This window comes from Raphanus sativus, chromosome 3, assembly GCF_000801105.2.
Source record: "Raphanus sativus cultivar WK10039 chromosome 3, ASM80110v3, whole genome shotgun sequence".
Classification (NCBI taxonomy): Eukaryota; Viridiplantae; Streptophyta; class Magnoliopsida; order Brassicales; family Brassicaceae; genus Raphanus; species Raphanus sativus.
Genome location: NC_079513.1, coordinates 12,464,414 through 12,478,504, shown reverse-complemented (window position 1 = coordinate 12,478,504; position 14,091 = coordinate 12,464,414). Strand labels below are relative to the sequence as shown.

Sequence of the window (14,091 nt, the reverse complement as noted above, 5' to 3'; positions counted from 1 at the left end):
ATTATCACTGAACAATAGTTTGAGGATGATAAAACTCTAGCTGAGCCAGAGGGTTTAGGCCAACCGCTAATTCTATCTCGCACTTCTGCTAAAATACAAAACTCGCCGAGTAATTCAGCTAATCACAGACATACACAGAGATTCCGACATGATGATGTGATGAGTTTCAAACAGAACACTTCCCTTGTTCGGTGTCTTAATTTTCTCGCGTCACAAATTCAGAAAGGCAATGGCGTCTTTTGTTGAAGTCTGTAGGTACAACAAACCGGTACCACCGGTTTTATCGACTTCTCTCTCTATATGCCCATGCCGTGTATCCATTAGGAAAACCCTAAATCTCCCACCTTTCGCCGAGTATTCGAGCCTACGTCTGGTCCGTGATGCCAAAACCAACCCTTTGCTTCGTTCCCTCCTTGGTCGGATTCCTGTTAAACGCCGTTTCCTCACGGCCGTTAGTCGAGCTGAATCAGACCATCTTGGTGATGACAATTCAAAGGTAATAATAACTTTATATACTAGTAAAAGATTCAGTTTTTAGCTTAATTGTGAAAATTGAGGGTAATCTCACTTTGTCTACGATTTGCAGAATGTGGAAGAAGATAAGCAGAAGAAAGCAAGCCAGCTTAAGAAAAGAGTCATCTTTGGTGTTGCCGTTGGGTTACCTGTTGGAGGTGTTGTGTTAGCTGGAGGATGGGTTTTCACATTAGCCTTAGCAGCTTCTGTTTTCATCGGTTCTCGTGAATATTTCGAGCTCGTTAGAAGTAGAGGCATAGCTAAAGGAATGACTCCTCCTCCTAGATATGTATCTCGTTTTTGCTCTCTTGTATGTGCTCTTATGCCCATACTTACACTGTAAGTTCAATATCTCCAAGCCTTTTCTTCTTGTTGTTATCCATTTTGACTGCTTCTTGAAACTAAGTTTATGGACTTATCTTTGTCTAGGTACTATGGTAACATTGATATATGGGTGACATGCGCAGCCTTTGTTGTTGCAATGGCTTTGTTAGTACAGAGAGGAAACCCACGTTTTTCTCAGCTTAGTAGTACAATGTTTGGCTTGTTTTACTGTGGCTATCTCCCTTGTTTTTGGGTTAAGCTTCGTTGTGGTTTAGCTGCTCCTGCTCTCAACACTGGCAAGCTCTCTCTCACCTCTTTTTATATCTCAAAAACATAAAAGCTCTTGAGACTTTCTCCTCCTTTATTAGGTATTGCAAGGACTTGGCCAATTTTTCTTGGTGGTCCACCTCAGTGGACAGTTGGACTTGTGGCAACGTTGATCTCATTCAGTGGTGTAATTGCCACAGACACATTTGCTTTTCTCGGTGGCAAGGTTAACAATAAAGCCTTTTTTTTTTAACTAGTGAAAACAGCTCTCAAGCTGAGTTTAACAATAGATAAGTTGCAGGCGTTTGGTAGGACACCTCTGACTAGTATTAGTCCCAAAAAGACATGGGAAGGGACTTTTGCAGGACTTGTTGGTTGTATAGTCATTACCCTTCTACTCTCTAAGTCTCTGTCTTGGCCTCAGTCTCTGTTCAGGTTACTTAGTTTTATCTCTCTATCTAAACTCAGTTTCTTTCTTATCATTTGCACGTTTTGTAAATTACTTTCTTTGATTTGTATCCTCAGCTCTATTGCTTTTGGGTTTATTAACTTCTTTGGGTCAGTCTTTGGTGATCTTACTGAATCAATGATCAAACGTGATGCCGGGGTCAAAGACTCTGGTTCACTTATCCCTGGACATGGTAAAAATCTCCCCACACTAACATACTGATTAATACATAGATCATTCGCAGCTCCTCTTAATAAATCTTTTTGTCCATGGTGCAGGTGGGATATTGGACAGGGTTGATAGTTACATTTTCACCGGTGCATTAGCTTACTCGTTCATCAAAACATCCCTTAAACTTTACGGAGTTTGATGATGATCTACGATAGCTTCAAGAAAACTTATTTAAAGGGGCTCCACGGTACAACCTAGCTGTAAAAAAATAAAAATATGGTGCATTGTTCAGTGTTGTTGCCATTTGAGATATGCGGAAGACTTGTAGGAGGTGAAAAGCAGAGTATGTGACTATCTGGTTCAGTGCAACTACCGGTTTGGGTTTGGTTAATGTTTTGACAGTTGAGTTGCCAAAGCTTTAATTAGTATTTAATTTTGTATTCATAGGAATTTGGTACTCCGTATATAAATGTGATAAATTCTTAACAACTCTTTTTATTTTTAATGAAGAAGTGTATGATAGTTTGACCTTAACTATATATTACACTAAAATTATTACATGATTAACGGCCGAATTGCAATTATTTTGATGGTGATGGGTCTACCACCACTCCACCATTAACGCTGTTCTACAAAGACGGGGGCATTTAGTCTTTCATTTTGTAACTTTTGTTGGTTCCATAATATGAACCTTTTGTTATAAAATGGATAAAAACTAAAATGGGTTATTAATTGAAAAAGGAAAGTTAGAAAGAGTGACTAAAAATATGTAGGGTTGATAGAGAATGCGTTGTTCCCAAGCAGACTTTTAAAATCGTGTGACAAAGAAAAGTGGATTAATTTATTTTTAAAGAATCAAAAGATAAAGAGTAACAAAGTTGAAAGAATGAAGAAATGATTGGGAAGAAGAAGATATTGGTGGAGCCGTAGAGCGAGAACATCGGCTTAAGATTTTGGTATCTAACAAAGTTTATTCCTTTCTTATGAAATGTCACATTAACTTGTATTCTTTAAACAACATTAATTCTTTAGCATTTTGTAAAAGTGTAAAACTATGGAAATAAATTATAAAACACTATTTGTGAAACCACATGTTGTACATCTAAAATGAAGTCTTCCCTTCAATAATTATATATCTACTGATTATTTAATATCTTGTAAATTATAAAAAAATTAAAGTCTTAACATTATTAATTTATTAATATAATACTACTTAATTTGATAGTTAGAAGCATTAATGCATACTTCACAAAAATCATTTAATACATAATCTATGGGGAATATAATTTCACACAAATTATACTCCTTCTGTTTTTTAAAGATGTATGTTTTAGGAATTTTTTTGTTTCAAAAAGATGTATTTTTCATATTTTCAATGTAATTTTTGTCAACTAATTATGAATAATTGTGAATCTTAAAAACATTAATTGCATTTCTTGAAGTTTTATTGGTTTAGAAATATAGGAAATATAAAATAACAAAAAACTATGCACTAATAAGTAAATTTTAATATGTTTTATTAAAAAGTGTGAAAATCTCAAAACATGTATTATTTAAAAACGGAGGGAGTATTATGTTTTCATTCATGATGAAATGTTGTGTGATGTAATGTTTGTAAGCACGTATGTGTGCATGAACCGGTGGTTCCTAATAATTCGCAAAGTAAAATTATGAAGCTTTCTTTGGCAGTCATGGAGACAAAAGTGTCTGTTGTCGGTTTGGCTCCATGTTAATTCACGTTATTATATTTCTAGTTTAATCTCATATCTTATTGATGACTGTTTAGTTTTAAAGCTGTAATAACTAAAGCTGATAGTGCTTTTTTATATTGTCAAAAAGCTGATAATTTCGAAATTAGGAAACCAAAACAAACAAACAAAATTTTATACTCCTACAAAGTAACATGCAAACCTCGATCCGCTACTAGAGAGTCTAGAACAAGATTACAGACCATTATCGAGTGTTTTAATAGTTCGGTAAGATGCTAGTGGATTAGATATAGATCTTATTTTAGTAAACAAAGACGTCAATAATTGATATAAATAGATATGCAGGGTTAATAATTACACTATTTGTTTCTTTAATCCAGCCAATGCACAAAACTACACGTTTTTAAGAAATACTAGATCTTGATCCGCGCTTTGGAAGCGCAGAATATTTTACGATGAAAAATTTCACTAATAACTTAACAAATATTTTGGTAATTTTTAAAAGTGTGTATTTAAAATATTTTTGCATTTAAATCAGTGTTTTAAATTTAACCCGATTGTAATTATACCGGTTAAGTCGGAGATCTGACAATTCAATTTAGGTTTTTAAAATATTCATATTAAAAAAAATTACTAAAACCCGAGACTAACCGATTGAACTGTTGGATGACCGATATGTAATCTAATTTGATTTAAATTGTAATAATTTCATAATTTGTAATCTTATACTCCAAATTTTAAAGTTCATTATTTTATATCTTATGAAATTATGACGTTTCTACAAAATTTTAAAAAGAAAATGATAGATATAACATAACTAAGATTAATTATTGTATTGTTTGGAAATATTGATAGTAGTATAAAAACTATATTGTTTGGAAACATTGATAATAGTATAAAGAAATAAATATATTGTTTGGAAACATAGATAGTAGTATAAAAAAAGAAATATTAATGATTTAATGTAAGTTTAACTATAAAGTATAAATGTGTATTTAATTTAAAAACTTACAAAATAAATGTTAGGTCCAGTAGAATGTTTAACAAGATAGATTAATTCTCTTCGTGACAAAAATATATTAATTCTCTTACACCGACGTCATAAACCTAGATCGATCTTAGTTTATTGAAGCGGCTGGTCCCAAATGAAGACCGTCCAATTTAGTTAACATTTAAAAGTTCTATAACCAAAAACTATATAATATTAAGCACCAATAACTATAGGCCCATGTGATTTCACTAAGAAAAGTCGTATTACAATAATGAACATGTATTACTATATGATATTTCTTAAAGCAAAAAGCTTAGGAATACAGTTAAGGGCTATACTTTTAATCCATCAATTAATATAAACAAACTGTACGTAAATTAAAGTCCTAACCTTTTATATGACAGAGAAAAAAATGTTAGGGACCCGAGACGATTAAACAAACATTCAACCTTGGAAGCTCCAAAAACCAAACGAGAAACCAATTAGCTCCACTTTGTGGTTTTATAAGTTTAAAACTGTATAGAAATGTATTATAACAGTTTCTCTTGCATGTACCGTGAGTGTTTCACTATCTTCTTGTCACATTCCAAAGGTAAGATGAAGTTGTTTCCTGGACTGTTATTTTATGTGTATTGTATTTCAGTTTTCACCATATATGCAATCATGTATGAACTTGACACTAGAATAAGCTCTTAGACATAGTTTTCCACAAGTCTTATTCAAGTAAATAATTAGAAGGTAATCAAATATTAAAAAGAGACAAGTCTAAATTACACTGTTTGTAATTTAGTCTAAACAATACAGTCAAGCTCCCTCAAAGCAAAATATAATCCATCGGATATGAAATAACCATATCTCTTAATTTCTGTTTTTGGATAAGAGATCTATAGATTGCATAAACTCAAAAGGACCAAAATAGAATCTAATAAAAGGAGATTTTTGATTATATATCCTTACTTCCTTCAAATGTCAACACCACAGTTGAAACTAAGAAAAAACATTGAACAACATAACAACATTTTTAGAAAATAAAAGAGAGATTAAATTCATTAAAAACATGAAAACTAGCTGAGATGCATCTGGTTTCTTCTAACAATTCCAAGCAGAGACGCTAACAAGTTCTTTCCTTTGCCAGCACATGACAAGCGAAGACTGTCTTTTCTCAACATGAAACCCTCTCACCGGATTCCTCTGCATCAAACACTCCGCCTGAGTCTCCGCGGTCTGACTCAAACTCGCCGGAGTAAACCCACATTGTGTAAACAAGCTTCTCCACGGCGGAGATCTTTCAATCCAACGGTGTCGTTTCATCAAAAGCTTCTCGATAGAAGGCTGCACCCAAAACCTCTCAACACTCGAATCCTCTTGGCTTTGATTGGCGTCGAGAGACTCGAGGAGAGTGGTGTGGTACTGAAGCGCGTGGATCACAGCGTTAGGAAACGGCGCGTCGTTGCGGTCACATCCTCTGTCGTAGCAAACGACGACGTTTGGAGATATCTGTTTGAGAAAACGGAGGATTAACGGAAGGTAACCGGGGACAACGGAGCTTATAGGAAGGTTCACCGCGACAGCTTCTTTCTCCGATGAACGGAGAGAGAGAGGCCAGTAAGCTGGGTTCAGAAGAAGCTCGAGGCTCAGCAGCTCCATTTCAAACGGAATCTTGAGTTCTCCGGCGAAGCTTCTGAGATTCTCCTCTGTGAATCTGAGCTCAAACTCGTCGGAGACCGTCGACGGAGGAGGAGCGAAGACCGTTACTTTCAGAGACGAGCCTCTGTTTCTCGCGAGCTCCTGCATTAAAGACGACCACTGTCCTCCGTATCCGACGTCGAAGTCGATAATGTGGATCCGGTCGAAGCCTAAGTCGAGGATCGATTGGTTGGCTGTGAAGTTGACGAACTGGAGAAACGGCGACGTTTCGGAGAAGGCTCTGTAAGCTGCGATTCTGAGGATGAGATTCTCGGGGGTGAGTAAGGGTTGTGTTGGTGCTCCGAGCGAGAGGAGAGCTTCGGAGATGTGAGAAGCTGCTCTCTGAAACGGAGGGTTCTTGTTGTTGTTGTTGAAGCTAGTGCTGAGATGGTGATTGAGCCGCGCCAATATCCCTTGCGCGAGAATGGTGTGGTGGTCGCCGGTGGTTGCTATTAGCTCCGCCGCGTTGAAGAGCTGTTCGATGATGACTGACTGGTCATCCACAGCTATTCCCGGCGGCGGAACCGGAGCCAAAGCCGCCGCTGAAGACGGGATTCGTTGCTGGTGAAACTGAACCGGAAACTGGTATAGTTGAACCGGATCGGAGAATGGGAAAACCGGTTGATGAGATCCGGAATTAAACCGTTTGGCCGGGGGAGGGTTAGAGAATAACGCTTCTGGATTCGCAATCTGGTGAGTTTGAGTTTGGTCATGAAACGGGAAGCTGCAAGGTAACAACTGGTTAGAACCATCAGTAACCGGAGCTGACCCGGATCCGAATCCGAAACCCGGGTCGAGAACGCCGAATCCTGAACCCGGATCCATGATAAGCCTCAGGATGCTTTGTTCTTGAGAAGGTGAAGAAGCAGAGAGGACTCCATCGAGGTCGTCTAAACCCATTTGGCTACATTTATCATCACCGGCGATTGCGGTGGCGGTGACGGCACCACCGCCGTGAGAGGAAGACAGCGTCGTGTTGGTGGTGGTTGAAGAGTGAGAAGCGAGAGGACTAGGGCTCCTTAAAGCGTCGAGAACAGACGTCGGTTCTTGTAAACCACCACGGAAAACATAACCAAGATCTTCTTCTTCTTCGGTTCCGGTTTTGTTTTGATTAAACCGGATTTTGTGAGAATCTGTGTAGTAAGAAGAAACACCAAACACCCCCTCCCCTTGAAATTTTTCAAAGGATAAGGGCATGGCCTCAAACACAGTAACAAAGAAAAGCTTATTAGAGAGAGAGAGATCTCAGAACAGGAAGGCAACAAAAGAAGGAGAGAGAGAGAGGGTGCGGTTGTGTAATGACGAATTTTTCTTTTTATTTTGTTTTTATTATTTTGTTTTGTTTTGCTTCTCCTTCTCCTCTATGTGTGGCTTGTGTCTGTAGATGTACTTATCTACATATGTACCGTGTTCTTGTGCCATCGTTGTCGACTCTCTTCGCAATATGCAGCGCGTGACTCTACTCTCTCCAATTCATTTTCCTCTCTTATTTGTCACCATATTTGTCTTATAAGCTGTCAAATTTTTAGTTTTTTTTTGTTGCTTTGTTCTGGAATGTTGCCTTGTATAGTAGTATTATATAAATCACCCTTGCCACTTTTAAGTGGGTAAATTAAATGGCTCCTATGTTGGCTCAACGAAAGAAACAATTTATAAACTTTTTTATATATAATGTTATAAATCTTATTTCTCTTGCTGATACAAGCTCTAATTCCACAAACTTTGTAAAATTTATAACAGCAAAGTACTAGTTGGTAAACATTTTGTGGGGTTTTAAGCTTAGTAAACTAAAACAATTTATAAATCTTATTTCTCTAGCTTATATAAGCTCTACTTCCACCTACTTGTAAATTTTATAACAAGTAGTAGTTGGTAAACATTTTGTAGGTTTTAAAATTAGTAAACTAAATCATTTTCATAATGGTGATATAATATTGATGTAAACAACCGATTTGATCCAATTGGATTGATAGAATTAGGCTGATAATTAAAGTTTGAAGTTTAAAGATTCATTTGAAGCATTGGTAATATACTTATATGATCTTTAACAAAAAGGTACGGTTAAATGATTTTGTTAATCTAGATTTTGTCAGTAATATATAAAACATAAGATCTAACATAATAAATAGGTTAATAAAAAACATGTGATCGAACGTTAAAGTAAGAGTTGTCTATTTGGAGATTTATAATTTACACAAATTAAAAATTAAAAATTTATCTTTAAAATTATGATTTGTTATAGTTTTAACTATTTAATATTCATTTATAAAAAAATCATAAAGTCAATTCCACTGTTTAAATATTAATCTTTAAACAACAATTTTAGATTTTAAATTCAAGTCCTATGTTATTTTTTATTAAATGTATTTTTGAAAGTAGTAATAAATTTATGGTACTTTAAACAATTCTTTTTAATTTATTTGTCATAAACAAACATGTTTTTACCATTTATTTTTGAGCAAAGCTACATGTTATTTTCCAAAAGTGAAATGAAAACATTTATACAATAATTAGAGAAAATAAATTCCAGCGCACAATTCAGAATGTACATTACAGAAGAGTTTTTTCTTTTGAAAAATTCAAATGTTTTACTAGTTTCAACGTACTTTATATATGCAATACTTTTTAAAATAATGAAAAAGAGGCGCGTAAAAAAATCATTGATCTGAAAGACTGAAACAGTGTTATTAAAAAGAAAATCTTACAAATGCCGAGGAAGCAGAGCAAAAAGACGAAACTGACGCAGATGTTTCATTACTACTTATTAACGTGAATTCCCAACTCTATCCTCTTATACCAATAAGAGACACTGCAAAGGTGAGAGGGACACTATGGTAGTTTTGTGGGAAACAACTCTGGCAGGTTGGCTTTGGGCCTTGTTTTCGAAACTAAATCTGACGGACCGGTGCTCTATTTGAGTGTCTCTCTGTGTGGCTTTTTGAAGATTTTTTGAAAACATCGAGACCAACTCTTCAACGGCTGTGATTCTCTGTCTACCCATAGATCTAGTGGCTCTAAATTATGTTGGAAGTATTCATCTTTTTGTATTGTTTTTCTAAATAAAATCTAAGATAGGTGGTTGTGTGTTGTGTCTATTACTTTAACTCGTGATTAAAAAGTTGTTAATGATAGCATGTGTTAGTTAAATAATTAACATTATTTTATTGGAACGCTAATTAATGCATGTTTTGGAAATAAATCACAATTGTATTGTTTTGATTTGTTTTTTTTTTTAAAATGTTGTTTTGATTTGTTTTTTTTTGTTTTTTTATAACCGTGGGGGTTCCCAGGCGGTAAGTCCAGACTAATCCCCACGAGACCTTCCATCTGGGCACGCACGATTATAGGCGGGAAGGTGGCCAAGGCGACTCGAACCCAGGACGGGCACTCCAGCTGGAGTTCCATTACCACCAGGCCAAGAGCTCTTGGTTATGTTGTTTTGATTTGTTAAAATAGTGTTTTTGAGGTTTTAAGGAAATACTTGCATTTTGCATGGAAACAAAGGTTTAGCGTTTCACTTTGTTGTTTAAGGATCAATTTGCATGGTTTGACAATGATCATCTAATAGATTAGTTCTGGTCAATGGAGATGACAATGCTATGCCCAAATACTTCAACGCACTAAAAAAATCCATTCAAATAATGAATCCTTAATTATTATGTTAATCTTGTCGATCGTTAATAATACAGCTAAAAATTATATAATTGATGAAATTACAAAACAAAAACTTAAATTTTTTTACATTAGGTATAAGATATTGTCGGCACTAAACAACTGTGTTGGGAACCAAACTTATTTTCAACTAGTATAAAACAATTTATTTTCTTGCCAACATAAATCAGTTTAATCGCACGGTCCCAATATGTTGTTCACAATTTCTAGGAAAATTCGTGGTAATGAAACACCTCGATGGATCACGCTAACATATTGTTTTTTTTTTGGTTTAAGCTTGTGCTTCGAAACCTGATCCGGACATCAAACGATATGATTTAATAGATCATCTTATTATTAGGTCGACCGCAAATAAACCGCAGATCAATAAATTAATTAATTTTATTAAATAATAATATATTAGTTATAAAAATATACTACATATTTTTGTTCTAAAATATTTAGAAAAAAACTTATTTTTCTTATTTTATTTTCATTCAACATACATAAAAATTCAGATTATTTATATTTTTTGTAACAAGTTAAAAGTTACGATATCTAATAAAAATAAAAAGTTGAAATCTATAAGTATTTAAATGTGAAATGTAAATAGTAAAATTAAACTTTAAATAAATAAAAAGTTAAATATTAAAATGTATTAAGAGATTATCGGTAACAAAAATAAACTAATACCGACCTAACTACACCAACTGATATTGATTCTCTTTATTATCATTCATTTTATTTTTTCAAATGACATAAATATTCATCAGAATCTTAAAAATCACAAATAAATAACAAATTAAATATTGTAAATGAAATTCATGAAAAATAATAAAAAGAAATACATAGTCGATATCCGGCTGTAAAAAAAATATTATTAAAATTTGAACACTTCACTTTTTAATAACACAATTAAGAAATCTAAAAAATAAAAAAATTTACTTATTAGTTTAACTGGTGGTTCAACCGATTACCATATTTCGGATTTTAGTAGTTTTTTGAAGGTTTTACTGGATTTTTTGAATATTGATTTTTTTCTAAAATTCAAACCAAATTATATTCGGATCACTGGATTTGTCGGTTCAAGCATGAGTTCGAATTGGGTTTCAAAACATTATACAACTATAAAATATTACTAACATTACTAATAATCAAGTGGTCCATATATGAAAGTGGAGTACGTGAAAATCAAGCTGGATTTCCAAGACAAGATTGAAATTTTTGGTTGCTTGTGTATGAATGTAAAGTAGACATGGTTATTATGTTATTGTTATGTATCAGAATTGCATTAAACGAACCGTTTATATATAGTATCTTGAACCAGTAATAATCAGAAAACTTAAAACAATTATTTTTGAGCATTGTCATTATGAGAGACATAGCCTATTTCCCAAGACAGATCACAAACCTCCATGTGAGTAAGTTTGTAACTCTTGTCTAAGAACAAAAATTAGAATTTGATCTGCGTTTTCACGCTAATGTTTAATTAAACTTTATGTTAAACGTAAATTTATAAAGCACTGATTTTATAAAAATATTTCATGTATATTTTTTATATTTTGTAATTTTCATATAGAGTAAAATATATTATTTTAATAATATACATGTTTGATAATACTTTTTTAATTTGTACATAATATTATAATTATTTTTTATAACTTGATGCAATTTAATGTAATTGTACTATTCATATATTAATTTCTTATTTTTTGTTAATTTATTTTAAAATGAAACAGTATACTAAATTTTTAATTTCTTACATTAGTTTTCTATAAATTATTATTAATTTTACAATATATTTTTAAAATTGAATTCTATAAATTTTATATTTGATTAAACTAAATAAAATAAAATAATATTTAGAAATTTATTTATATTATATATACTATATTTCAGTTTATATTTTTATATTTACCGTAAAAACAACAATCATTGCAATTAATCAATTTAAATTGATTTTAAATACAGTGCATAATTTATAAATAAAAAGAAATAAATTTATTTTAAATATGAATAGTTAAATATGTAAATAAAAAAAATCTTTAATATATTATCTATGTTTTCAAACAGTTCATTGTTATATATGTTTTAAATAGTATTAAAATGCATCTTTGTTTTAATAATATAGATGTGCATCGCATTAAGTTATTGTTTAGTAGATTTTTGTTATTTTCAGAATACAAATAATCAACTTGCTTATTCAATCTTCAGGGGTGGTGACTAGCTAGAGAAGGGACACCACTTACGTGCCACTTGTGTAGATACTCACGTATGTATATACTGTGTATATGTCCTATGGTGTAATTGTTTCTAAAATTATAGTATTTATTTCCAAGGTTCAAAAACCAGCACCGGTAGAGCAGTGAAGTTGGACCTCGCACCTAAACATGAGAAAAATGAAAATTAATCGAAAATTATTTTTGGGTTATTTTGATATTTTAAAATTTAATTTAATTTAATTTTTAAATATAATGTTATGGAATAACATTGATTTTTAGAGTTTTGGACTTATTCTTAATCAAAATTAATTAACTTGTATAGTTAAAATATATTTTAACAATATTTTATGGATTAGTTTTACTGAAAAATCTTTTTTTTGGGCAACATTAATTTCATTAACTAAAAATAAAAAGGTTTAGGGTCCACCCCAATACAAGTTCGAAGTGGGGAAATTACGACCCAAAGAAAAGCCCATAACAGATGATGGGTTTTGCAAGACAGATTTGCAGAGACCATCTGGCTCAAGATTCTTTGCGCGAGAGATAGAGAAAAAAGCGATTGAGATAAACGAAGCTGCAAGACCTTTGATGCCGGCGACGACTCCAAATATCTCCTTTGGTGCTAGCTTGCTATTAAGAGCTTTGATGAGCGTTTGGTTATCCGAGAAGACAGTGAGGTCTTCGATTCCGATGAGGTTTGCATGTCGGAGACTTGATCGAACGGCGAGAGCTTCAACCAACAGAGGTGATCTAACAGAATCCATCACTTTCGATCCTTTACAGATGGTGGGTTTCTGATCTCTGAAGATCCAACCGAGACCCGAGCGTTGACTGTCTTTATTCCATGAAGCATCGGAGAAGCAGCAGATGGAGTTCTTCAGTTCCGGATCTTTGTAGTGCCACTTTGAAGCCTGTGGTTGTGCGGTTTGCTTCTGCTGAGTCGTTGATTGTGCAGCGATCCACTCTCGAGCCGAAGTCACTGTACGGAGAGCTATCTCTTTGATTGATGGGCTCTTGCCTTCGAAGATGAGTTGATTTCGGGATATCCAAATCTGCCAACAAGCCCAGGGGAGAATGTTTGTTGATATACCTGAAGGAGGGAGATAGGGTATACGTTTGAAGGCCATCAATACCGCCTCGAAGCTTTGAGAAGTAGCTAGGTGAGCTACATTGGCAAGAGGTAATAAGCTCCAGATTTTATTTGTGAACTGACAAGAGAAAAAGATATGCATAGTTGACTCACTCTCTCCACACCTTGGACAGGTTACTGTTGTATTGATGCCTCTTCTTTGTAGGTTGTTTCCCATTGGTAGAGCTCGATGAAGAATGGACCAGAGGAAGACTTTGAGCTTTGGAGAGCAGTGTTCAGACCATACAGTTTTATGCCATTCAAAGGAGGGAGTTACAACCGTTCGCGTACTCTGAGACTTGCTTCGAGTCATGGCTGAGTGATATCCAGATTTGGTTGAATAAATGCCGGACGTTAGTGGTTGCCAGATAAAGGCGTCCTCCACTCCTAATTGACTAGGTTGCAAGCAGCGAATGATCACTAGCAGTTCAGGTAATAACTCCTCAATTCTCTTTACATTCCATTGTAAGTCGGTTTTACTGAAAAATCTAAATCATAAATTAAATAGTAAAAGGTTTGAAAAAATTGGATTGAGAAAATAATTAATCGGATGACCATGGCCTACCGGATACACGGAAGAATAATCAGTATAGACGGAAAGTTTTAAAACAAAAGTATTTCCTATTGTTTTATATTTAAATTTTTATAATTCAAATTCTTAATAGCATATCTTTAAAACCCAGCTTCAAACTTGGGGTATTATACATCACTTTTTATATTTTTTTTTGATGTAACATAGTAAGGCACTTTTTTTACTAGTAAGGCACTTTATATATGTTGACATAGAAATCTAATAAAATAATTATATTAATAGTTTCATTTTCTCAATGGAAATATCATTAATAAAACAAGATGAACATGGCATACATATTTATATTGATGTTATGTTCCTAGTTAAATGTTTGTGGACGAAAATAACAAACACAGGAATACAATAATGGTCTCTTTTGTTATGACAGCGACCACCACAACAACACAAA

General features: G+C 33.6%; 3 protein-coding genes across 3 annotated transcripts in view; 1 reads left to right on the top strand and 2 right to left on the bottom strand.

Moving 5' to 3' along the window:
- The first annotated feature begins 120 nt into the window (after positions 1–120).
- LOC108847740 (phosphatidate cytidylyltransferase 4, chloroplastic) lies at positions 121–2,257 on the top strand. Its single transcript, XM_018621069.2, has 7 exons — positions 121–496; positions 587–852; positions 943–1,133; positions 1,206–1,330; positions 1,406–1,539; positions 1,630–1,745; positions 1,831–2,257. The coding sequence occupies exons 1-7, from the start codon at positions 230–232 to the stop codon at positions 1,920–1,922; spliced, it is 1,191 nt and encodes a 396-aa protein (XP_018476571.2). The 5' UTR covers positions 121–229; the 3' UTR covers positions 1,923–2,257.
- A 3,087-nt stretch (positions 2,258–5,344) lies between these two features.
- LOC130508984 (scarecrow-like protein 27) lies at positions 5,345–7,511 on the bottom strand. Its single transcript, XM_057004491.1, has one exon. It carries the CDS (start codon positions 7,304–7,306, stop codon positions 5,513–5,515), a length of 1,794 nt encoding a protein of 597 aa, XP_056860471.1. The 5' UTR covers positions 7,307–7,511; the 3' UTR covers positions 5,345–5,512.
- A 4,887-nt stretch (positions 7,512–12,398) lies between these two features.
- LOC108845204 (ribosome biogenesis protein BOP1 homolog) overlaps positions 12,399–14,091 on the bottom strand; it is a 4,578-nt gene continuing 2,885 nt past the window's right edge. The window contains exon 11 of the mRNA XM_057006320.1: positions 12,399–13,562. Within this exon, the coding sequence (XP_056862300.1) occupies positions 12,399–13,562 (1,164 nt within the window). The remainder of the gene's footprint in view (positions 13,563–14,091) is intronic.

What these genes read in the sequence shown, in the direction of transcription:
- LOC108847740 (XM_018621069.2), top strand. Translation starts at nt 230, where the DNA reads ATGGCGTCTTTTGTTGAAGTCTGTAGGTACAACAAACCGGTACCACCG. An exon ending in CTTATGCCCATACTTACACT is followed by an intron (nt 853 to 942) that starts GTAAGTTCAATA and finishes ATCTTTGTCTAG; the next exon opens with GTACTATGGTAACATTGATA. An exon ending in TTCACTTATCCCTGGACATG is followed by an intron (nt 1,746 to 1,830) that starts GTAAAAATCTCC and finishes TCCATGGTGCAG; the next exon opens with GTGGGATATTGGACAGGGTT.
- LOC130508984 (XM_057004491.1), bottom strand. Translation starts at nt 7,306, where the DNA reads ATGCCCTTATCCTTTGAAAAATTTCAAGGGGAGGGGGTGTTTGGTGTT.